Genomic DNA, 26,770 nt, shown 5'->3' with positions numbered 1-26,770 from the left:
TGTATAATCAACAACTAATTTACCACTCTGCGCCAACTAAGTGTCAGTTGGCTTCCTACTCACATGACACCTTTAACACTCTCCTCCTCAAGCTGTGTAATGTGAACAAATTGAACATTCCCAGCTTGGATAATAGGAAGTCATGCTGCGCCTTTCCTAAACCTTTAGTTAGAATATCAGCCAGCTGCAAACTTGTGGACACATGTTCTGTGTGTATAAGGCCCTCTTGTATCTTCTCCCCAGTGAAGTGATAGTCAATTTTTATGTGCTTCGTTCGTTCATGATATATAGAGTTAACAACAATTTGAAGTGTTGCCTTGCTTTCACAATATAATTTAACAGGCAACTCCAGCTTCATCTTCAGTTCCTCACACAGTCCAATGAGCCCATCTATTTCTGCAATTGCATTGTCCATACTTCTGTATACCGCCTCTGCTGAAATTCTTGACATTGTACTTTGCTTCTTTGATTTCCAAGAAATCAAGGAGTCTCCCAGCTTGACTATGAAGCCACTAAGTGACCTTCTTGTCATGGGACAAGTGGCCCAGTCTGCATCACAGTAGAGTGTAAGTTGTGAGGATGGCTTAAAAGATAACAAGATACCTAAACAAGGTGCATTCTTCAAGTACTTCACCACCCTTAGAGCCCCTTCCATGCGTGATCTCTTGGTCTATGCATAAATTGACTCAGGTTCTGCACTGTGTAACTTATATCTGGTCGAGTCATTGTTAGCTAGAGCAGCTTCCCTACCGGTTTTCGATAGCCAGTGGGAGCAGACAACAACTCATTAGCACTGCCCTCAGTCTTATAGCTGTGATCAAATTCTGCCCTACTGAACCTTTGATTGACCTCTATAGATGTGCCCAGCAGGCTTAGAACCAGCCAGTCCTAAGTCTGCAATAAGGTCCAGTGCAAACTTTCTTTAACATTCTAGTATTCCATCTGTGCTCCTTGCAATTTCAAGACCAAGGGAGTATCTCATCTCCCCCAGATCCTTGATCTTGAAATGCTTATGGAGCATGAGCTTAGCTACATTAATGAGAGAAGGAGAAGAACTTGTGATGAGGAAGTCATCAACATAAACCAGGATGAGGACCAGGTCATTCCCTGATCTTTGAGTAGGGAATAGTCATGATGACTTTGAACAAAGCCTGAGGAGAGAATTGCCTCACAAAGCTTAAGATTCCACTGCCGAGAAGCATATTTCAAGCCATACAGAGACTTATGCAGCTTGCATACTCTCCTACACCCCTCTGTCCTAGAAGACCAGGAGGTGGAACCATGTAAACATCCTCCACAAGATCATCCTGCAGGAATGCATTGAATACATCCATTTGACGCAACCTCCAACCATGCATTGTAGCCAAGGATAAGACAGTCCTCATGACCATCTTAATCATAGGAGAAAAAGTCTCCTTGTAATCCAACCCCTCCTGTTGAGTATACCCCTTGGCTACCAAATGAGCTTTGTATCTATCCACCTCTCCTTTAGCATTGTATTTGATTTGAATACCCATTTACAACCAATGACCCTCTTGTCAGGAGGTAGATCAACTAACTGCCAAGTGTGATTGTCTTGAAGGGCCTGCAGTTCAATAAGCTGCTACCCATTATGGATCTTGAAGAGCTTCTTCATAAGTATTAGGTTCCCTCACAAATGAGATGTTGCAAATAACCTTGTAATAAAGGCTTGAAATTGAAGCATATGACCTATATGCTGATAAAGGATAAGTTATGCCCACTACATCATGTGATAAAGGCTAGGATCCCTTATGAACATAGTCACTAAGCCAACTAGGAGGCTGGGAGGTCTTGCATGACTTTCTTGTGCCTGTAAGCTCACAAGAACCTGGAGCAACATCAACATCTGATACATTATCATAAGGAGCCTCACTAATAATGGGAAAGTCAGTACTAACAGCATGGACTGATACAATAGTAGCATTTTCAGAGACACCAGTTGCAAAGTATCCTAAATTAAAAGAAGTAGGAATAGAAGGACCGGAGGAGACAAAGAATGGTTCAGCTGTAGATGAATGCTCCAATAGAGCTGCATCAATAGTAGTTTCAAGAACAAAGGGATCATGGAAACCATCCCAACAGTCCACAAGATCGGGTAGTCTAAGTTGATTTCAAGAAATGGAACTATATTTTCTCTAAATGAAACATCCCCGCTGACAAAGAACAATTTATTGGCTAGGTTATACAACCTATAGCCTTTCTGAGTGGTAGAGTATCCCATATGCACTATTGGGATTTCTATTGCTCCAAATTTGCCACTTTTGGTACCCACACTTGTGGCATAACATAAGCACTCAGTACCCTTAGGTGTTGTAGGTTAGGACTCCTCCCATAGAATGCCTCAAATGGTGACTTTCCAGCTAAAGCAGTGGATGGAATCCTGTTAATCAGATAAGCAGTATTCTGAACACAAAATCCCCTGAAAGTGAGAGGAATGCAATCTTGAAATCTGATAGCTCTTGCTACCTCAAAAAGTTGTTTGTGCTTTCGTTCAACTACTCCATTCTTCTATGGAGTATGAACACATGAGCTTTGATGTACAATTCCTGCACTACTGAACAAATCTGTACAATGTGATTTAAAAAATTATGTACCATTATCACTTCTGAAAACCTTGATTGAACTACCAAATTGTGTCTTTATTAATGGCTTAAAATCTTTCAATACAACCGAGACATCACTCTTAAACCTTAACAAGAAAACCTAGACCATTCCACTACAATCATCTACAAGTGTAATAAAGAATCTATGACCACTATGTGTAGGTACTTTGTAGGACCTCATACATCATCATGAACTAGCTCAAACAGTTTAGTAACTCTACTAGTACTTTGAGGAAAATGAAGCCTAGTTTTCTTAGTTAGAGGACACATAGAACAAGTTCTGTCAGTATCTGTCTTGGCATCCTTACAAATTTTCATTTGTTGTAGTATTCTGCGAGGAACATGCCCCAACCTCCTATGCCACAATTCTGCAGATTGAGTCATAGTAGATTCCAATGATTGTGGTATCTTATTCTCTATGTTGTTTCTCCAATAGTATAAGTCATTGTGCATTCTACTAGTCCCCTTCACCTTCCCAGTGTGAAGGTCATGCATCAGGAAAAAATCAGGATAGAAAGACATGAAACACTGTAATTCTCTAGTTAGTTTACCCACTGATAACATGTTAAACTTGAAGTCTGGTACACACAACACATCATTGATGTCACCTTGTGCTAATCTACATTTACCAACATGACTAATAGGCAACTATTTTCCATCAGGTAAATGCGCTAGTGAGCCTTGCTTACCATAGTCATTCAAATCAAATAACATTTCAAGAGTAGATACCATATGATATGTTGCTCCTATGTCCACTATCCAACTGTGGCTAGTTTTACTAGCCAGAAAAGAACAAATAGTACCGGCCATATTGGCTTATATTTGTGGAACATTATCTTTGTTGAGAATTTGTAAGATTTGGCTATACTGTTATGGAGTAAATGTAACAGTAACACCACCTATAGATCCCCGAGATTGTCCCTGAAATTGTGCATCTTGCATTTGTACAGGATTATTAGTCCCTTGCCTTTGCACCTCGATAAGTTAGAATTTTAGCTAATTTTCTAGTGTTTTGATAGAGTTTTATGCCCCGTTTGTTGGAATTAATTGATTAATTATGATTTAAATGATGAGGTTTCAGGGTGTGAAGTGATTAAAGAGTCTAGAGAAAAAAAAACATCAAAAACTTGCATGAGAATGGTGAATGGAAGCTTAAAAGTGCTAAAAGAATGAAAATAAAGAAAAGTGAAAGATGTGCGTAGCTACGCTCCCTTCATGCGTAGCTACACTGCTAAGGCATTGGAAGCCGAAGATTTTAGAGTGTTCTCGAATTAGCTACGCTGCCCTGCGTAGCTATGTTCCCTACCTACGCCAACTGAAGACCTGAAGCATTAAAAGAGAGAGTTGTTGGGCGTAGCTATGCACCATTTTTTGCGTAGCTATGCTGGCATCCGGAGGGCAATTTTGTCTACTTTTGGGACTTAGTATAAATAGTTATTTTAAGTCATTCTAGGGTATCTTTTTGGCAAGAATACTTGTGTAGCAACTTTTGGAATTTTCTCTTGGGGGATTTTGGTTGACTTCACCATTATTTTACACAATCTTTCTTTCCTATTTAGCTATCATGCTTAGATTTTCATCTCTTTTTGTATTTTCCTTCCTTAATATGTCTAGCTAAGTTTATTAAGCTAGAATTGTGAACACTAAGTGTGATGACGTTTTTGGGTTATTATTTTTACTCTAAGTTTGATTAAGTTTTGTGTTATCTAATTACTCCATGCTTTATTGATTGATTTGTGGTTGCAAGTACTAAATCCGTGTCTATTTTTCCTCTTGGGGACATTGAAAAAGATATGGTAGATGAAGGAGCGGATCCGGTTCAAGGAAATCAGCATGGTCAAGGGCAAAACCAAAACTACCCTCCGCCTTCTCCACCCCCACCTCCACATGGCCAATCGACTCAACAACATGCCGCACTAAATGATGGCTATGCAAGAGCAATTGTCCCCCCCCCCTCCCCGGTATTAGGGTGGGAAATTTTCAAATTATAAATGTCATGCTCACCTTGTTTGAGCAAATAGGCTACTTCACCGTAGCACCTCATCAAAATACATGCAAGCACTTAAGGGGATTCGCAGATGCTTGTTGGGGAAGTAAGAAAATAAATGTGTCCGAGAACACTTTGAAATTGAGGTTATTTCCTTTCTCCCTAAGGGGGAAAGATTTGGATTGGCTAGAGCGCTTACCGAACCATTCTATCCATACTTGGGATGAGTTGGCGGAGACGTTTATTGCCAAATTCTTCTCACCTAGGCACATGGATACTTTGAGGGATGAAATCTTGGCATTCAAGCAAGAACCGAATGAGCAACTACACGAAATTTGGGAACGCTATAGAACCAAGGTGAAAGAATGTCCTAACAACGATATGACCGAGAATATGTTGCAACAAACCTTCTACCGTGGAATTAACACAACCAATCAATGTGTCGTGAACCAATTTGCCGGTGGAAATTTTATGACCACGCCTTACCCGGAGACTTGTGGCATACTTGATGAGATGGTGGAGACATTATCCGTTTGGCAATCCCGATCAAATGTGCCTCAAGGGGATTCGAATATGATTCACCTTAACAAGGAGTTGCAAAATCATGGCCAAGCCATTGCCGAGTTGACCACCACTATGAATCAATTTGCAAAAGCGCAACTTCAACAAACTCAAACATCAAGGCAAGTACATGCCGTGGAAGGTGTTCATGTCTTGGGTTTTAAGCAAAAGATGAAGGGTAGTCAATGTCAACCTCAAGAGGAGATGTACTCACTAGATGATGGACGCTACACTCAAGATGATTCTTATCAAGAGCAAAATAAGGATGTTCAATTTGTGAGTAACTATCAAAATCAACAAGGTAACTTTCAAGGATATAGCCAAGGACAATGGAGGTCGAGTAGTAACCAAGGCAATTAGGGTAATAACAATCAAGGAAATTGGGGGAACAAAAATCAAGGAAACCAAGGTTGGAGTGGCAGTAATCAAGGTAATCGAGGTGGTGGATCTTCCCAACAATATCAACAAAGATCCTACCAACCTGCTCCATACAACAACCAAGGTGACTCCTCAAGTGATAACCAACTTTTAGGGATAATGGAAAGGATGCTCAAGAATCAAGAGCAATCCGAAAAAGAGAGGCGAGAAATGAATCAAATGGTGACTTCTCATACCATTTCAATTAAGAAAAATTGAGACTCAATTGGGTCAAATCTCTTCTCAATTGAATGTGAGACCACAAGGGTCATTGCCTAGTGATATAATTGCAAATCCAAAGAGAGATGAGGGAATAAAGTATGTGTTTGCCTTTTCCACAAGGAGGGACAAAATCCAAAAGAAGAGATCCATTATAGTTGAGGATGATGATTACGAAGAGGAGTTGCCTCTCAAATATATTTTTCCTAAGGTCAAGAGGCCCAAAGTTCCTAAGGTTGCTTTTCCCAAGGTTGACGATCCTCCTAAAGCTGATGAAGTTCCTAAGCAAAATGTATCTTTCATGGTCAATGAGACACCCGGGGTGGTTGAAGTTCCCAAGTGTGAAGTGCCAATAGTAAGTCCAATTGTTGTTGAAGAGGTACACCAAGCACCAAGTACTTCTCAAAATGCCAAAGAAGTCCCTTCAAAGGAGAAAGAACTAATTAATGAGTTAAGACAGGAGGCACTTAGAGTGTAAAAACAATTACCGAGACCGCCTCCTCCGTTTCCACAAAGATTTGCAAAGTAAGAACAAGAAGGACAATTGCAAAAGTTCTATGATATGTTGAATCAAATCACCATCAATGTGCCTTTTGTGGAAGCTCTTGAAAATATGTTAGGTTATGCTAAATTCATGAAGGACTTGGTCACTAAAAAGAAGAATGTTAATTTTGAGATCATCAAGGTCACCCACCAATGTAGTGCAAGCATCTCACAAACCGGGGTTGAGAAGATGGAAGACCTGGGCGTTTTCACTATTTCTTGTGCTATTGAGTTGACAAGCTTCGCAAAAACCTTGTTTGATTTAGGGGCTAGTATCAATTTGATGCGTTATGCCGTATTCAAGAAGTTAGGTTTGGAGGATCCTAGACATACCACAATAATGTTGTTCATGGTAGATCGAACATTAAAGAAATCATTGGGCGTCATTGATGATGTCCTTGTCAAAGTGGATCGTTTCTATTTCTCCGCCAACTTTGTAATATTGTATTGTGAAGTGGATATGGAAATTGCAATCATCCTTGGTAGGCCTTTCTTGGCTACCGGGCGAGCTAATAATGATGTTGAGGCGAGATAGCTCAAATTTAGATTGAATGATGAGGAGACAATTTTTCATATCCAAAAGTCAATGAAACAACCACGTGACTATGGTGTAATATCCGTAGCTGATGTGGTGGATGATGATGACATGGAAGATATATGCATGGAAGAAGCTTTACAAGCGGTTCCCCTCAATTCGAACAATGAGGTCATTGAAGGTTACGGCCAAGCCGTGATGGATAAGGAGGGACTCGGTTCATATTCTTACAAGCCCGAGAAGTTGTCCCTTGACTTGGAAAATCGAGTTATTTCTCCAATCAAGCCTTCTACTATTAAGCCACTAAATTTTGAGTCTTATTGGGTTAATGCGACGAACTTAAGAGTGTCTCAACTTAATGCATTGGGTGAATTCTGGTTTCAAATATATAAGAGTGCTTCTTTGCACATGCAAAGAATGAAGTTTCTCCATGACAAGAAGATCATAAAAAGCAAGTTTCACCCCGGGAACTTTGTTGTTCTTTACAATTCGAGGTTTAAGTTGTTCCCGGGCAAGTTAAAATTAAAATGGTCCGGACCATTCAAGATTGTGCATGTTTACCCCTTTGCTGTTGTGAATTTAGAGTCCGAGGATGGCCTTAGAATTTTTAAAGTGCAGAGGCATAGAATTCGGGCCAATTTGATAGAGGAAAAGTAGTTTCAAATGTTCGATTGGGGGAACCCCTAATGACTTGATTGGTATTGAACTTTTCGTCGTGACACGACGTTAAATAAGGCGTTTCTTGGGAGGCAACCCAATTTTTTTGTCCCTTATTTCTTTTATTTTAAGTTTTATCTTGTTAGTGTAGCTTTTTTAAAAAAAAATTCTAGCCTTCTTTTAGCTTATTGCTTTGATAATACTGGTATTTAAAGTGGGTGTGCAGGTGAGTGTTTGAGGTGAACTTGGCCAAAATTTTCCTAGGTGTGTAGGGAAGCTAGAGGGTTCAAAGGAAGCAGCGTAGATAGGAGCGTATATTTCCAGAAGCTTTCTAAACTTTTAGTTCCATGAGACGCCTTCAGAGGAAGCACCGTAGCTACGCTTGACCAGGTTTGACTTCACTCAAGTAAAAATAAGATTCAGGTAATATTATTTGTTATCCTAAGGTTCAAACACAAACACAACATTTTATTTTCAAACACCTACGCACAAAACCTATGCACACACCTCTCTCTCACCTCTGTACTCCTATGCACAAACACACCTCCTCCGTCTCTGCTTCTTCTTCTCTGGTCAAATCCCGGCGAGCTCGAACTCCAATCATCTCCGGTATACTCATTCCCTCTCTTGATATTTCAATTCATTCGCTGATCTTCTTCTCCTCTGCAAATCCCGCCTCTCTTCTCCTTTTTTGTTCTTGATGGGTTAATCTCTACCCGAGATTGATGAGTGATTGTTGAATACCAATTTGATGATGTAATTGTTGGGCTAGGGCTGAATTTGTTTTTGTTGAAAAGTTCTGTAATGATTATGCACTCAAGGTGTTTGGTTAATAGTCTGAGAGAATGTGTTCAACAGGCGTTCTTTGAGTTTGATTTTTGAGTAATATTTGGTGCTTTGAAGCTTAATTCTTGTTGACTGTTCATTGTTAAGATGTTGTAATTGGAGTCATATTCAAATTTTAGTGAAAACAAAAATATTACATGATTTTTCTCCATCTAAAAAATAACAGGTACCACATAGAATTAGTTGAGAGCTAACATAGACACCATACTTATATATATAAAAAAGGAATAGTTTTAAAGGTGAAGCAAATCTCATGCCTCTTGTAATAAGTGCTTTCTTTTTATTAATAGGGAAAATTTGAGAGATCTCTGCTCACATTTTGCTTCTTAAGACTGACCTCCCTTCAAGTTTGCGATATTACAATTACCTTCCTTATTTTTACTTATGTGTAACAACTATTTTATTTTATTTGTTATTTATGAAAAAATAACATATCTGGACTGATTTGCCCTCCCTAAGATTATGCTCTGTTGATTATTAATCTTTTATCAATATCTCCTTTAAGAAGTTTCTTAGAAATAGTAAAACGAAATACGCTATTACAAGAGACGAGTGGTTTCTATCTTTCAGAAATCGCAATTTGATATATGCAAACTTACTGCCAAATTGTCTACTTTCATTTGCTTCCAGCATAATTTTTGAAAAATTAAAATTCAAAATACACTGACTAATTCTTAAATAGCAGATCTTTAAAGTGGCTACCTCGTGTCATAACAAGCTTATTAGTGTTGTTTACATCCTCTATTGTAATAGCTAGTGCTAGATTACTTATTGTAGTTTTTCTTGGACATCCTGAAAGACTTGGACCCATTTTGGGATTGTTTAATATATATATATTAGCCACTCAGTCTAGTGATATATTTGCTTTTAAAAAAACCGTGTTCCTATAATTCATTTGGAATTGATAGTGTTAAAGCGGATTTTGTTCACCATTTACATTCAGGAAATATTTACATAATTAATAGAGTCCTACATCGACTCTAAATTTGTTCCTTGAACCACTATAAGCTCAACTATTTGGGCACCTTTTTTGATAATTAACTAATCAAATCTAAAACAGTCATATAATTTCATAATTACAACGACACTCTTTTATACTCCAGTATTCTACGGCCCATCAACAGAAATTATTTCTAGAAAAAATTTAAATGTTAAATAGTTTTAATCAAGGCTACAAGTCACTGCAAAATATAATTTCTCTGTGTGGGACAATTTTTTCTTATGCAAAAACACGTGAAATGATCCCTCATTATATGTTCAATCTTTGTCCATGCACCACAAAACAGTCCAACAATATTTAATCCACATCAATTTGAGTGTCGCCATGGCTTTAGCTCTAGTTAGTGTGTTGGTCTTTTCAATGTGTTTTCTGTCCAATAAATTTCACTAACTTCATGTAACATATACTGCGTTCCGTTAAGAAACTAGAAAGAAAATTTTAAAACCTTTGTAGAAAATACATATATAATATATAAGCTGATCAAATAAAGGAAATAAAGCTGGAAGAAGTAACAATGCAGCCAAGAAGTTTCACTTAGCCCTATTTCTTTCTTTCTTCTCGTTGCGCAGTGACAGTTTAGATGCACGGAGTTTAAGAAAAAATAAGAAAACTTTTGAAATTTGTGGTCTTGCAAGCTTAAGAGTAAAAGTTTTGTGGGGTCATGACATTTGTGTGGTTATAAAATCTTCTCATTAATGGTAAAATAGGTAAAATGAAGAGTTTAAAATTGAATTATTTGCAAATTTAGAAACATATCATTTATTTTGAAACAAACTAAAAAGAAAAGTGGAGTAATTATTTCTCGAAAGTGCTTTTCAGACTGATTAGCCAAACACAAACTGATTCTCTCTAAAAATACCTTTTTCAAAAATATTTCTCAAAATAAGCTGATTTCTCCGGCTCGGCCAAAAAGGCTATAAGGCAGCATCTTTTCATTTTCCCCGATCCAAACCCTTTGCCCCTTTTAACTTGATGCTACTAACAACTTCAAATTAATATTTTCTCCTATCCATTTTAATTGATTTTTTGGCTTTTTGATTTTTTAATATATCAAGAAGGAATTAATTATTTGTTTTCAAAGTTGTCTTTGGAGTAAAGAGTCTGGAGTATTTTTTATATTTTCAATGAACAAATTCAAGTTAAAATAATCAATTTTATTATTAATTAATATTAAAAGGTGAATTTCTTAATTTGTATGAAAGCAGCCAAAAAATCAATTAACATGGACCGGAGGGAATACTATACATTAATAATGGGGTTCATATATTTAATAAATTTCTTAATACATATAGACAAAAAATTAGATTAATCCGACACTATAAATCTTCCCCTACTTGACAGTCGCCATTAATTAGCTATGCCGGCCTTATTACTGCAACAATAATTTTGATCTCTAGTGCACGTTTTGGTCTTTCCAATGTGTTTTTCTAACCTTTATATATATTCATTAACTTTTTATAACATGCCCTAGTACTTTCCATTAAAAGACTAGAAAACAATTTTAGCTAGCTTTTGTAGAAATTAAATTAAGCACATATACAAGCTGATCAATTATGGCTGGTTTCAGTAACGACGCAGCAAAGAAGTTTCACTTGGCCCTATTTCTTTCTTTTCTTCTCATTGCACTGGATGCTGAAAGTAGAAAAATTGACAGTAAGTTTGCATGCTTTAAATTGCGATTTCTTTAAAGAGGCGACCTAGAGTTTGAATTTAATTTCATACTTTAAAGTTTTTAACACTTAACTTATTATACTTTTGAAATTATAGATTAATTTAGATTATATTAGCTGTTAAAATTTGAGTATTTCTTTACATATATATCTATGCTTGACGTCGAAAATATTGGATACACTGAACTTGTGGCTAATAAGCTTCATCCGCTCGTGTTTTTGAAAGGAAAACCACTATTTTGACTTCCAATTACCCATTTCAGAGTTAAAGTAATATACATCGTCAATGTAAATAGTTCTCTATATTATGCCCATATCTACAAGTAATTAAACCTCCTTAGTGGAGTTTATAATCTTAAAGATAAGACAGATTATCCGCTACAATATATAAATAAAGGTGACTCAATAATTTTTAAATTATTTACACTGATAGTGTATATAGCTTAAACCTGTTATTATTTAAATGTGATTTAGTCGAGTAGTAGTTTTTCTTTTGGTTGTTCATGTTATATATTGCCATGTTTGAGCCCTAAATTATTTTGTCTTTTATCCATAATTTGTAGTTAATGAAAAGAGTAATGCTACGCTGGTCTGCAACTCGACCTATGGAGCAGAGTTGGGTGATACTTGTTTTGACGTAGCTAAGAAATTCAAGCTCACTGCAGTAGAATTTGATGCTTTGAACCCAAATCTTTAGTGTTACATAAGGTTTAGTTTAATTGGGAAATTGTACAAAAGATGTTACTTGATAAGCTGTAGTAAACTTTTTAGAGGAAGTAGCTTATTGCGTATAGACTTAATTTATTGCACAAACTAAAAGGGGAGGTTAAAAGGGGTAAGTATTTTCTGTTAAAAAATATCTTTTTTACTAAAAAAATTCCGTTGCCTGGATTTGAACCCTGATCCAATTGGAATTGCGAGTGCTACAGCAGATTCTCTTTATTAAAGATACTAAACAATAATTTACATAAAGGTTAATAGAGCTCTACGTCGACTCTATATTAAATTCTTGAATCACAGTAAGTTTAGCCTTTGAGGCACATCTTTTTGTTATTAACTAGCCAGATCTAATAGACGCATTCTTGAAGTACGTTAATTCTTATAACAATCTTAAGTTAATATATAATAATAACTATATTCATAATTAAATATTTATAAATATTTAATAGAATTTTTAATATATATATATATATATCAGGTAACTTTGAGTACTAAAACTTAAAAATATAAGAAACAATTACCGAACGTTTTATCACCGCTGAAATTTAGCCACTAGTCTACGAGGTTTTGACCTTATATATTACTACTTATTTAAAGCAATACACATCAATTTCGAGCAATTAAGCACACAAATTTTGTATCCATTAAATTTGACATTCACTTTATATTTTTCAAGAATCAACTTTTAGTGTTAAATCAGGTTTAGTTTAACTGGGAAATTGTACAGAAGATGTCACTTTATGTCACGATCCGAAATTTCCACCTTCGGGACCGTGATGGCGCCTAACATTTCACTTGCTAGGCAAGCCAATGTTAGAATATAACTAGCCATTTTAACAAAATTTTAAATTAATTAATAACAAGGAAACAAATGCAGAAATAAAGTCTGAAATAAAGTGAATAATCCATAATAATCGCGATATCTAAATACCATCTCAGAACTGGAGTCACAAGTGCACGAACTTCTAGAATAATATAAATAAAGGTATGAATAAAATTCGAGCTGTTTGAAATATAATACACAACTAATAAAATAGAAGGGGACTTGAGAACTGCGAACGATGTGCAGTTATACCTCAAGTCTCCACTGGTAGCTGTATCCGGGCAAATTTACAGTACACCGATGGGACCAACTCCGAAATCTGCACAAGAATTGCAGAGTGTAGTATCAGTACAACCGACCCCATGTAGCGGTAAGTGCCGAGCCTAACCTCGACGAAGTAGTGATGAGGCTAAGGCAGGTCGCTTACATTAACCTGTACACAATAATAATAATAATAATAATAATAATAATAATAATAATAATAATAATAATAATAATAATAATAATAATAATAATAATAATAATAATAATAATAATAATAATAATAATAATAATAATAATAATAATAATAATAATAATAATAATAATAATAATAATAATAATAATAATAATAATAATAATAATAATAATAATAATAATAATAATAATAATAATAATAATAATAATAATAATAATAATAATAATAATAATAATAATAAATCTGTTGCGGCGCGCAACCCGATCCCCCAATATAAATTTTAAATACATCTGTTGCGGCATGCAACTCGATCCCCCAATATCAATTTTAAATAAATTTGTTGCGGCGTGCAACCCGATCCTCCCTATATATTTTAACAACTCTTAAATGTAATAAACATATTCCAATAAATACCACGTTCAATGAGAAACTATTAGGCATCAAGGCATACAATAATTATAATTTATTTATGAAACAAACAATGACAAGTAGCAATTAATTGTGAAAATCAGGGAGAAAAAAGGCAGCTTAATTTTTAATATGCTAAATGTCAAATAGCAATTAAGACACATAAATCAAATAAGCATGTCACAATTATTGCAGGAATTCAAGAATTAATATTTGACAAGGAATATGAGAGAAACAATTATTATAACAATTAATTCGTGTCTTAAAATAATTTAAAATTTTTAAATAATTAAGCAAATAATTAATTTGACAAAGTATAGGCACTCGTCACCTTGCCTATACATCGTTACACATGAAATTCACATAGCAAATAATTCAAGGGTTCTATTCCCTCAAGTCAAGGTTAACCGCGATACTTACCTCGCTTTGCAACCAAATTCAAGAATCCAATAAACCTTTGCCTCGCGAATTCGTGTCCAAAATCCTCAAATATAGTCACAAACAATTCAATATACTCAATATAAATTGTAGGAATTAATTCCATATGAATTTACTAATTTTCCGGATTAAAATTCGAAATGCATCTAAAAAATTATCAGTGGGGCTCACGTCTCGAATATTAGAAAAACTTACGAAATCCGAACACCCGTTCTGAGGCGAGTCCAACCATACAAAAATTATCAAATTCCGATGTCAAATGGATCTTCAAATCTTAAATTTTTATTTTTTGAAAAGTTTTACAAAAATTCCAATTTCTTCCATCTAAATCCGAAATAAATGATGAATATAGACTTAGATTTATGAAATATAATCACCATATGATAAAGAACACTTACCTAAATTGAAATCGTGAAAAATTCCTTTGAAATCGCCCCTAAACCGAGTTCTAATTGAGGGTTTGTGAAAAATGGGAAAAATTCCGTTTTGGTTCTGTTTTAAGGTGTGGGCGTCAGGCTTTCTTCGCATTCGCGAATGCCTATCGCGTTCGTGATGAGCAGCAGCCCGAGTGTCTTTCCCGTTCGCTAAGGCTTCTCCCCCTGGCCTTCGCGTTCGCGAGCCAATGCTCGCGTTCGCGTAGAAGAATGACTGACCCTTCCCCCCAGGTCCCTAAAGCTTCGCGTTCGCGAGCCAATGCTCGCGTTCGCGAAGGGTAAGGCCTCCCTTGCTTCGCGTTCGCGGCCTAGCTACCGCATTCGCGATTAAGAAAATCACCCTGCCCCGGTTTATTCTTCGCATTCGCGAGAGTACCTTCGCGAACGCGAAGAAGAACACACCAGATATCAGCTGAAGCCAAAAACCAGATTTTTCTAAGTTTCAAAACACCCGTAGCCTATCTGAAACTCGCCCGAGCCCTCGAGGCTCCAAACCAATTATGCACATAAGTCCAAAAATCTCATACGAGCTCGCTCGCGTGAACAAAACACCAAAATAACGCTTAGAACTATGAATCGGACAACAAAGCAAATAAAATTTTCAAGAAAACTTTAAAACTTCTATTTTCACAACCGAACGTCCGAATCACGTCAAATCAACTGTGTTTCTTACCAAATTCGACAGACAAGTCATAAATGACATAACGGACCTATAAAAATTTTCAAAACTCGAATCCGACCCCGATATCAATAAAAGTCAATTTGTGGTCAAACTTTGAAATCTTTAAGCCTTTAGGCTTCTAGTTTTTGCCAACTGGCGATAATTCAAGCTAGGGACCTCCAAATTAAATTCTGGGCATACGTCCAAGTCTCAAATCACGATACGGACCTACCGGAACTGTCAAAATACTGATCCGAGTCTGTTTGCTCAAAATGTTGACCAAAGTCAACTCAGTTGAATTTTAAGGCTCTATTTCACATTTTAATCAATTTTTCATATAAAAACTTTTCGGAAAATTATACGGACTGCGCACGCAAGTCGAAGAATGATGAATAGTGTTTTTCGAGGTCTTAAAACATAGAATTAATTATAAAATTTAAAGATAATTTTTTGGATCATCACACTTTATAAGTTGTAATAAACCTTTTAGAGGAAGTAGTTCATTACATATAGACTTTATTTTTTGCACCAAACTAAAAGGAGAGGTAAATAAACAACTTTTGGAAAAAGGAAAAGAAATTCCGCTGCCGGGATTTGAACCCGGAAAAATATAATGTTTTGTGTTGGGACTGTTATTTTCTTATATCAAAACACGTGGGAAATTAGCCCCGAGTTATGTCCAATCTTTTGTCCAGCACCACAAAATACTCCAATAACATTTCGTCCGCATCAATTTGAATGACGCCATGGCTTTAACATATAGAAATGACACAAGGTAGCCACTTTAAAGATCTGCTATTTAAGAATTAGTCGTGTGTTATGAATTTTAATTTTTTAATTTAATTTTTCAGGCTGGAAGCAAATGAAAGTAGACAATTTGGCAGTAAGTTTGCATATATCAAATTGCGATTTCTGAAAGATAGAAACCACTCGTCTCTTGTAATAGCGTATTTCGTTTTACTATTTCTAAGAAACTTCTTAAAGGAGATATTGATAAAAGATTAATAATCAAAAGAGCATAATCTTAGGGAGGGCAAATCAGTCCAGATATGTTATTTTTTCATAAATAAGAAATAGAATAAAATAGTTGTTACACATGAGTAAAAATAAGAAAGATAGCTGTAACATCGCAAACCCGAAGGGAAGTCAGTCTTACGATGCAAAATGTGAGGAGAGATCTCTCAAATTTTCCCTATTAATAAAAAGAAAGCACTTATTGCAAGAGGCATGAGATTTGCTTCACCTTTAAAACTATTCCTTTTTTATATATATAATTATGGTGTCTGTGTTAGCTCTCAATTAATTCTATGTAGTACCTGTTATTTTTTAGAGGGGAAAAAATCATGTAATATTTTTGTTTCCACTAGAATTTGAACAATTTGAACATGAGACTTATGATTCTCAACTCACTTAATTGTCCACTGGGCCACAACTTTGGGAGCAAAACTATTTGTTGTTTATGTATAGTATTTTAGTTGTTCCGGTAACTATCACATACAAGCACTTAATTTCTTTAATGTAGCAGTTACCGAAAATAGGGGCGGAGTAAGGCCTTCGATTACGGATTCAGCCGAACTCAATAACTTTGGTCTAAACCTTATAGGTCCAAAAAATCTTTCATGGTGTCTCCCCAATCCATCCATTATTAGCTTCTTCAAGTTTCTTTGGAGTTTTTTCTTTGTTTAATCATCAATAATTAAAATCAACTAAATGTAATGTTTAAGTACAATATAGTTGAAATGTGTGACCATCTCATTTAAAAGTTTAAATTATCAGAAAGAATACACTTTTTATTTATATAATTAATTATAAAAAATAATTATAATTAGCCTTTTTTCACGGGACAAACTCGTGCAAATTCTTTTTTGATAATGGCTGCATGGGCGGATACACATAGCCCCAAGCGGTGTCACGTGACATCATTTCGTCGATTTGTTTACTATATATAAATAGATAGATAGATAGATAGATAGATAATATGCCATATAAAAACATTGATTATAAATATAAAAAAGATACCCTTGTCATTATAGTGAATTATTCATTTGTTCACTTCTTCAAATGGAGACTCGCTTACGAAAATTCGGCTTACGCCGATGGTAGTGAGATTCAAACCCAGGACTCAGTGGCGAAGCTAGAAAATATTTCAAGGGTGTTCAAACTTAAACAAGAAAAATAAATATTGTGGAGAGTGAAGCTCGAACCCGCACCCATGAGGCCCTCTTGACCACCCTTTGCCACTGAGTTATGACTCTTCATTATTGTAAGGGTGTTCAATATGTATTACATGCATGTAAATCCAAAATTTTATCTATATACACAGTGTTAATTTTCTGACATTTTCCGACGAAGGGTGGTCAACTGTAGCTTCGCCCCTGTCAGGACTTCTACCTTTTCTGCTACCATATTAAAATGTGAGACATCTCATTCTATAACTTAAACTTTTAAATAAGACTATCACACACAACATCAAAAACAAGGGATATATATATGTGTGTGTGTGTGTGTGTGTGTGTGTGAAAATCCGTTCAACAACTAGTCTACACTTCTGAAGTACATCTCGTGATCCCTCTCATTTAATCGCAAGAGCACAACAGGAACATTGCCAATTAAAGAATAGCAGTTGCAAAATATAATTCACAAATACAAGGAACATAAGCAATGCCAACTACTAAAAAGTAGAAGATTGATTCCTCCGCATTCAGTTATAAGATCAAATCAAGAAATATTTCTCCCACAATACTCCACATTAAATAGACTTTTTCAACAACTCGAAGAATTAATTTTCTTATTTTGCTCCTTTTTGCAAACAATGGGAGTGATCTCTTTTTTCTCTTTTCCTTTTTGTAGTTTTCCTTGTTTTCTTGTAGTTTTTCCTAACAATGGGAAATCCTGAATTTACTGACATATGCAAGAAAAAATTAGAATAAGGAAAACCGCATAACCTTTATATGGTCAATAATTAAATTATCTTTTTTCCCTACATAAAAACAGTCGACCTCTTATTGTATGTCTATTCTTTCTCCAGCACCACAAAACACTTTAGCCACCTGAAATGTAACCATAGCTAGCAACATATATATCAATGTTTTAAAAGGCTTTTTCGGGGCGAGGCACACCAAAATCGCCCCGGGACGATGATGTGGGGCGAAAGTCTCAAGAGGGCATTTGAGGCGAGTTCTTTTAGTGAGGCGTAAGTCCCAGAGATTTTTTCAAATTAAAACAAAATTTGTTGAATAAGTCCTTCATATAATACCCAAATTTTCAAAATTCAGCTTGGTAATTACTGAAAAGTTTTAAAAAGGAACTGTAATGTATTAAATTTAAAAGTCAAGAACTTTTTTATTGATTGAAGCCCCAATTCATGGTCTTTTCTAATTTTTTATCTTGTCCGCTAGTCTGCTAATATCTCCCAAAAGCAACGAATATTCAATTTTTTTTACAAATTCAAAGAGAACTTCATTCTCCTTCGTAGCACCAAGTTCAAAGTTCAAATTGAAGGTTAATCATCCTTTTTGTTCCTCCATGTAGAAAACTTAATTCTTTTCGACTCAAGTTACTTGAGCTTCTAAGTAGCGTATAATTAGATTGTTTTGACTAGTTTTTTGTGGGGATCTATCTATCTCTCTCTCTCTCTCTCTCTCTCTCTCTCTCTCTCTCTCTCTCTCTCTCTCTCTCTCTCTCTCTCTCTCTATATATATATATATATATATATATATATATATATATATATATATATATATTCAATTTTTATGCAATTTTACGTGTTTATAAATATTTACTGTAATTATATTATTTTATAAAATATTAAAAATTAAATACTTATGAGGCTTATGCCCCGTGCCTCGGGGCTTACGCCTCGCTGAGGCATATGTAGAACGACTCGCCTTATGCCCACGCCTTTTAAAACACTGATATATATAACTAGTGGACTAGTAATTTTGAAAAATAAGTGATATTTAGCTTAAAGTATATATATTTATATGTATATTGCCTCGCATTTTACTCATGTTTCGTAGATTTCGGATGTGAAATATAATAATTTATGGTGTTTGAATGTGTAGGAATCATCCGGAGGCAATATGGGGTGAAGGTGCGAGATTGGAGCCAAAAAGGAGCAAAATTGAAAAATAGCCACTTTGTAGCGCCACATGCAGCTTGGGGCGCTACCTGAGTTTCTCCTAGTTCGCCCAGGACAAGGTTATTTCGGCCCAAGACCCCTTCCCCCCTCCCCTCCCAATGCGTATAAAAGCAAGACTAAGCCTATTTTGAGAGGGGAGACGCCACATTGAGGAGAAAATACACACGAGGAACATCCGGGAGCGAGGATATCTTAGTTTTCTTCATCTTTTCTTAGTATTCTCAATTATTAAACACTTGTGAATTTGTTTTGATATTATCATGAGTAGCTAAAACCCATAGTTCCGGGGTTGTGATTTAGCCATGAATATTATTTTTTAAATTTGACTTAACCTTGATTACAATTCACTAATATATATTTATTTCTTCAATTCTGTGACTAATTGCTTAATTGTCTGGCCAACAGTTAGGTCCTATTTACTATCTATGCTATGCTTGGAAAAACTACGTCTAGACTAGAGAAAAATTGAAGAGAGCGTGATCTTAACTCTAAGTTAGGGGGCAGATTTGTGGTTAGGATAGGAATATACCTAGTCACCATGCTTAATTAAAGATCATAATCTTAATGTGTTCTTAATAGATTGATTCCTTAATATGCGTTAATCTATTTTGAATAGACGAGTAGTAATTCGGGAGAATACTACAATAGTAATTGTTCGATTAATTAGCAACCATGAGTGAATTGTATGAATCGGGAGAGTTAATTAAAATACAATCGGATTGGTGAATCGATCACAACCCTGGAATATTTATCTATACTGAATACACAACTATTTTGTTGCTTGATTAATTAGTTATTTGTTAGACTTATTGCTTAGTATAATCACACTTTTGAACTCTAACTGACTCGACTAAATAATAATCGGGGTAAAACTACTGGGTAGTTAACACAAGTCTCTGTGGGTTCGGCACTCGACTTATCATTTTATTACTTGTATGACTACGTATACTTGCGTGTGCATTTGGGAGAAACAAGTTTTTGGCGCCGTTGTTGGGGACTTGAATATTGACTACTTTCTAGTTTTTACTTTAGTTGTTTATTTCGTCAAGTCTAACGTTTCTTATTGGTTGCTCTGCTCTCAGGAACTTCGATTGAATATGAAGGGTCAAAAGCCAAGATAGACTTCAAGGCTTTGACCCCCAACCTGAGAGAACATTTCATAGGAGGTTGAGGGAAGCAAGGGACACAAATAATCTTCAAGCACTTGTTCAATTTTCCGTGGACATGGCAGATGAGCAACATATGGATGTTCAGGAGGTGGCGATGCCAAGCATTGCTAATGTCACTTCCAGCATTGTGAAGCCCAGAATCACTGGGCACTTTGAGCTGAAATAGAGCATGATCCATCTACTACATGCAAATGGTCGGTTTATGAGTCTTCCACACGAGGATCCACAACAGCACATCCTGAACTTATTTGAGATTAATGATACTTATATCACTAATGGAGTCACTCCAGACTATGTGAGGCTCACATTGTTCCCGTTTTCTCTGTTGGGTGAAGCAAAGCGGTGGTTGAAGGTGGAACCAGCTAATTCTATTACATCGTGGAATGATCTAGCGAGAAAATTTTTGGCACGGTTCTTTCCTTCAGGCAAAACTGCAAAGATCAGAAGTGAGATAGTTTTCTTCAAACAGAAGTAGGGGGAGACTTTATATTCAGCTTGGGAAAGGTTCAAGGGGCTGCTCAGAGACTGTCCTCATCACAACCACACAAATGAAGTGTTAGCTCACACTTTCATAAAAGGGCTACATCCAGAGACAAAGATTATGGTGGACGTTGCAGCGGGAGGTCAAGTGTTGGAGAAAAGCTTCGATGAGATATATGCATTATTGAACAAATTCTCCAAAAATAATCCTGATTGGCAAGGAGAGATGGGCAGACACACAGTGCAGAAATCTATGGGGGTTCTCGAGTTAGATATTGTCTCTGCATTTTCAGCGCAGGTTGTCACATTGGTCAACCAAGTCAATAAGATGACCTTGGTTATTAACAAGCAACAAGCTCAGCCAGTGCAACAGGTTCAGATATTTTGTGAAGTATGTGGAGAGGGTCATACGAGCAACTTATGCCCAACTAATCTAGAGTCTGTCTGTTTTGTGGGTAATGCAAATAGGGGCCAGACAAACCAGTATGGGAACACTTACAATCCTAATTGGAGGAACCACCCAAACATATCTTGAGGTGGAAACCAAGGTACTCAGAATCAGTACAAGCCACAAACTCCTTAGCAGTAATATAAACCACCTCAGGCTAAACAACATACAAACCCGATGAGTCACATTGAGGAGATGCTAAAGAAATTGATGGTTGATCCGTATGCTCTAGCAGTAGCCCACTTTGTAGTGATTCGAAATTTGGAGAGACAAATGGGGCAACTTGTTAGTGCTCAAAATACTCGACCGGTTGGAGCTCTTCCAAGTGACACAGAGGCTAATCCTAAGGCATATATTAATGTTGTGTCATTGAGGAATAGGAGATAGTTAGAAGAAGTCTCGTCGAACAAGAGGAATCAAGTGACCTTTAATGAGAAACCGGCCATCATAGAAGCAAAATTAGAAAAAGCAAAGGAGTCAGAGAAGCCAGTTGAAGAGGCGGTGGCTAAGCAACCCCACCATTAGTTGCGAGGCCACCACCTCCGTTCCCTTAGAGATTGCAGAAAGTGAAGGATAATGCCGCTTATAAAAAGTTTCTTGATATTTTAAAGTAGGTGCAAAACAATATTCCACTGGTAGACATCCTGCAAGAAGTGCCCAAATATGCCAAATACATCAAGGACATAGTGGCAAATAAGAAAAGGTTGACAGAGTTCGAGACTGTGGCACTAACGGAAGAATGTAGCTCAAGAATTCAAAGCAAACAACCTCAGAAATTGAAGGATACAGGTAGTTTGACTATCCAAATCTCGATCGGTAAGCATGCAGTCGGGCGAGCTTTGTGTGATCTTGGGGCGAGCATCAATTTAATGCCTCTATCTGTGTTCATACAGTTGGAGTTGGGTGAATCGTGCCTAACCACTATGATTTTACAGTTGGTTGATCGCTCCCTTGCTCATCCTGAAGAAGTGATTGAATATGTGTTAGTTCAAGTAGGTTCTTTCATATTCCCTGGTGATTTTATTAACTTGGACTATGAGCCTGATCAGGAAGTCCCATTTATTTTGGGGAGTCTATTCTTAGCCACGGGCCGAGCTATTATTGATGTATGTGAAGAAAAGATAACAATGAGAGTGGGTGATCGAGTGGAGGTATTTAATATGTATAAAGCACTCAGATTGCCGGCCCACTATGAAGAGCTATCCATTATTTCTGTGGTTGAAAGTGAGGTGACTTTATTGGTGCCTTATATGAGCCCCAAAGATCCTCTTGAACGATCCTTGATTAGGGATGAAGAAGACAGTGAAGATGAGATGATGGAAGAAATTGAGCAAGTACTTAACATGTCTTGCAAATATGTCCATGAGTTTGGGAGATTCGAGGAGTTGGACAGACCTGTTACTCTAACCCCTCCTAAACCATCCATTGAATAAGCTCCAAAGCTAGAGCTTAAGCCCCTTCTAGCGCATCTGCACTATGCGTATTTGGGGAACTCTGAGACATTGCCAGTGATTATCTCATCTAGCTTGACCGATGTGCAGGAAGAAAAATTGCTCAGAGTACTTCGCGTGAGCATAAAAAGGCTATTGGGTGGACAATTGCTGACATCAAAGGAATCAGTCCATCATTTTGCATGCATAAAATCTTTCTGGAAGATGGACACTGCCCCAGTGTTGAGCAACAAAGGAGATTAAATCTCATTGTAAAAGAGGTCATGAAGAAGGAAGTAATTAAGTGGCTTGATGCGGGTATCATCTTCCCTATTTCTAACAACAACTGGGTAAGCCCAGTGCAATATGTGCCTAAAAGGGGGGATGCCTGTTGTAAATAATGAGAAAAATGAGCTAATTCTTACTCGCACCGCGACGGGGTGGAGAGTTTGCATTGACTACACAAGGCTCAACAAAGCAACCCGCAAGGACCACTTCCCACTTTCATTCATTGACCAAATGTTGGATAGATTGGCGAGGCATGGATATTATTGCTTCATAGATAGTAATTCGGGGTACGACCAGATTGTCATATAACCAGAGGATCAAGAGAAGACCACTTTTACATGTTCGTATGATACTTTTTCTTTCAAGCGAATGTCATTTGGTTTTAATAATGCACTAGCCACTTTCCAGAGATGCATGATGACTATTTTCACTGATATAGTAGAGAAATTTGTGAAAGTCTTCATGAATGATTTTTCAGTCTTTGGGTATTCTTATGATGACTGTTTGAAGAATTTGAGCAAGGTATTGGCCCGTTGTGAAGAAACAAATTTGGTGTTAAATTGGGAAAGTGCCATTTTATGGTACAAGAAGGCATCATCTTGGGCCATAGAGTGTCAAGGAATGGCCTTGAAGTTGATAAGGCTAAGGTGGAGGCGGTTGAAAAATTACCTCAACCCATTTCTATGAAGGGTGTCCGGAGTTTCCTGGGATACACATGGGTTCTATAGACGCTTTATTAAAGATTTTTCAAAAATTGATACTCCTTTGTGCAGGTTGCTTGAAAAGGATGTAACCTTCAATTTTGATGAAGCCTGCCTAAAGGCATTCGAGGAGCTCAAAAAGAAGTTGGTAGCTGCCCCCATTATTACGGCACCAGATTGGTCCTTACCATTTCAACTTATGTGCGATACAAGTGACCATGCTATTGGGGGAGTACTAGGCCAGAGGAAAGACAAGATGTTTTACTCCATATGCTATGCGAGTAAGACTCTTAATGATGCACAACTGAATTACACCACCACTGAGAAGGAGTTATTGGCCATTGTGTGGGCCTTTTAGAAATTTCGGGCATACTTGGTGGGAACAAAAGTTATAGTCCATACCGATCATGCAACAATCAGTTATCTATTTACAAAAAAAAGAATCTAAGGCTAGATTGATGTATTGGGTTTTGTTGTTGCAGTATTTTTGATGTAGAAATACGATATTGGAAGGGCACGGAAAAACAAGTAGCCGGCCATCTATCAAGGTTGGAAAATCATGAGCATGTGGAGGAAGGTGGACAAATTAAGGTAGCATTTCCTGATGAGCAATTATTTGCTATCACCCAAGACCCTCCTCCATGGTATGCGGATTATGTGAATTATATTGTAAGTGGGTTACTTCCTCCTGAAATTCAATCTGAAGCTAGAAAGAGGTTTCTACATGATGTAAACTTTTACTACTGGGATGAGCCATTCTTGTACAAACAGTGTGCTGATCAGTTGATGAGGAGGTGCATTCCAGAAAAGGAGGTGGAATTAGTGTTGTATGATTGCCATGCCTCACCTTATAGGGCCGATCATAGAGGCAATAGGACAGCTGGAAATGTGCTACAATCTGGGTTCTTTTGGCCAATATTGTTCAAAGATGCCCATGCATTTGGCAAGAAGTGTGACCAGTGTCAAAAAATAGGAAAAATCACAAAGAGGCATGAGATGCCTTTAAATAACATCCCAGAGATAGAGTTTTTGATGTGTGGGGGATAGACTTTATGGGACCGTTCCCATTGTCAAGGGAAAATAAATATATATTGCTAGCAGTTGACTACGTGTCAAAATGGGTAGAGGCGATCGCATAGCCAACCAATGATGCCAAGGGGGTAGTTGCTTTTGTGAAGAAAAATATATTCTCGAGGTTTGGGACTCCACATGCCTTGATTAGTGATGAAGGGACATATTTTTGCAATCGGTTGTTGAATAACTTTCTAGCCAAATATGGGGTCTGCCACAGAGTTGCAACGACATATCATCCGCAAATAAGTGGACAAGCTGAGGTGTCCAACAGAGAAATAAAGTAAAATATTAGAGATGACAGTGAGTGTGAATAGGAAGGATTGGGCTGCAAAGTTAGATGATTCCTTATGGGCATATAGAACTGCATACAAAACACCAATTGGAGCATCGTCATATAAGATTGTTTATGGGAAGGCATGTCACTTACATGTTGAACTTGAACACAAGGTGTACTAGGCAATTAAAAAGTTGAATATGAACTTTGAAGCCGCGGGCGAGAAGAGGCTCTTGTAGTTGAATGAGTTAGATGAGTTTAGGCTGCACTCTTATGAAAATGCTAAGCTTTACAAGAAGAAAACAAAAAGATAGCATGACAAGCGTATCAAGTCACATCACTTTGAACCAGGCCAAAAGGTACTATTGTTCAATTCTAGGCTCAAGTTGTTTCCTCAGAAGCTAAAATCGAGATAGTCATGTCCATTTGAGGTGGTGAGAGTCACTCCTTATGGTGAAATTGAGTTGCGCGTTTTAAATTGTGAAATAAAACATTTAGTAAATGGGCAAAGAGTCAAGCACTATTGGGGATGAATCATTGATCGCGAGAAGTCCAAAGTAATACTCGCTGATGGTGAGCAAGGCCTGCATCATGTCGCGACGTTAAATTAAGCGCTTGTTGGGAGGCAACACAATTTTTATTGCTTTCATAGCTTAGCTTTTTAATATATTTTTTTAGTTAGAGTAGATAAGAGTTTTTTGTTTTCTTTGTAGGCATAGAAATCATAGATAGAATGGTGTGGGGTATGCAAATTGGATATATAAAATGCTCGGGGGATGGGGGATTTCAAAAAAAATAAATGGCAAAACAGCGTCCAATGCTACCTAGGTCACATAAAACAGAATCATATTTTCCCCAGCGCTAAGCTTAGTGCGACGCGCTGGGCTAGGGGTCAGGTATATTCTTTTTTTCTTTTTCTTTTTCAATTATTATTTAAACCCACTAACCATAAAACTCGGCCCATATACCCATCTACCCTCACATTATAACCCACATCCAATAACCCATATCCATCCCCACCACAAATTAAAACTAACTCTAACCCCTTACACCCCTCTTTATCTCTTACCGTATCTCTCCCTCACAAGCTCTCTGTCGCGTCCCTCTCTCCTTTTCTCTAAAGTTTTCAAGTTTTCTCTTTCTTTCATCTTAATTCCTCCAGGTATGTTTCCCTTCTTCTTCTTTTTCTTTTATTTTGTAGATTATAATGAGCATCCCCCCTCCCAAATGCCCCAATTCCCAAATTTTTCCATAAGTTTCTTCTTAGAACTTGTTCTATGATGGGTGGCCCGAATGTGGAACGAAATTGGTTGATACAACTTGGTTGTTGTATCGTATACTGAGTAGTAAACTACAATTCCCTCTACATCATTGCAATTTAGGAGGGACACCATGTTCCGCCATTATTGAATTGAGTTGCACACACTTAATGCCCACCATGTATTTGATAAAATACTTGACAGAGCAAATTGTGCACCGGTGAAGTTTGAGTAGCCGAATGTAGTTGTATATGATATCGGGCTTAGTGTGAGGTGTTTGGAGGTGGGTTTACATAACCCGAAGCTTGTCCTTAATGTTCACATGCTATAACTATGTCACCCACACCATGTATCATGTATTATGTATGTTGTAGTACATTGTTGAATTGGCTAGATTAGTGTATTAGTTGTAGAAATTAAGGACCATGTGCCACTTGCTTGCATTAAGTCTAAGTCACTTCGCCTTGTTCGACTATTTTGTGTGTGGCATAGTCAGTGAATTTTAA

The 26,770-nt window shown here is 36.9% G+C and overlaps 2 protein-coding genes and 1 non-coding gene across 3 annotated transcripts; 2 read left to right on the top strand and 1 right to left on the bottom strand.

The window, feature by feature from the left end:
- Window positions 1-6,370: 6,370 nt before the first annotated feature.
- Window positions 6,371-6,886, top strand: LOC142175327 (uncharacterized). The gene has a single exon (XM_075241910.1). The coding sequence runs from the start codon at window positions 6,371-6,373 to the stop codon at window positions 6,884-6,886; it is 516 nt and encodes a 171-aa protein (XP_075098011.1).
- Window positions 6,887-20,512: 13,626 nt separating this feature from the next.
- LOC142175325 (uncharacterized) lies at window positions 20,513-24,704 on the top strand. Its single transcript, XM_075241909.1, has 7 exons — window positions 20,513-20,756; window positions 20,805-21,181; window positions 21,853-22,572; window positions 22,764-23,018; window positions 23,323-23,603; window positions 23,730-24,002; window positions 24,140-24,704. Exons 1-7 carry the CDS (start codon window positions 20,513-20,515, stop codon window positions 24,702-24,704), a joined length of 2,715 nt encoding a protein of 904 aa, XP_075098010.1.
- LOC142175637 (small nucleolar RNA R71) lies at window positions 20,747-20,853 on the bottom strand. Its single transcript, XR_012704733.1, has one exon. It is a non-coding gene; the product is annotated as a small nucleolar RNA R71 (small nucleolar RNA).
- Window positions 24,705-26,770: the final 2,066 nt, after the last annotated feature.

This window comes from Nicotiana tabacum, chromosome 21 (genome assembly GCF_000715075.1).
Source record: "Nicotiana tabacum cultivar K326 chromosome 21, ASM71507v2, whole genome shotgun sequence".
Lineage (NCBI taxonomy): Eukaryota > Viridiplantae > Streptophyta > Magnoliopsida > Solanales > Solanaceae > Nicotiana > Nicotiana tabacum.
This window is presented reverse-complemented; position numbering and strand designations above follow the sequence as displayed.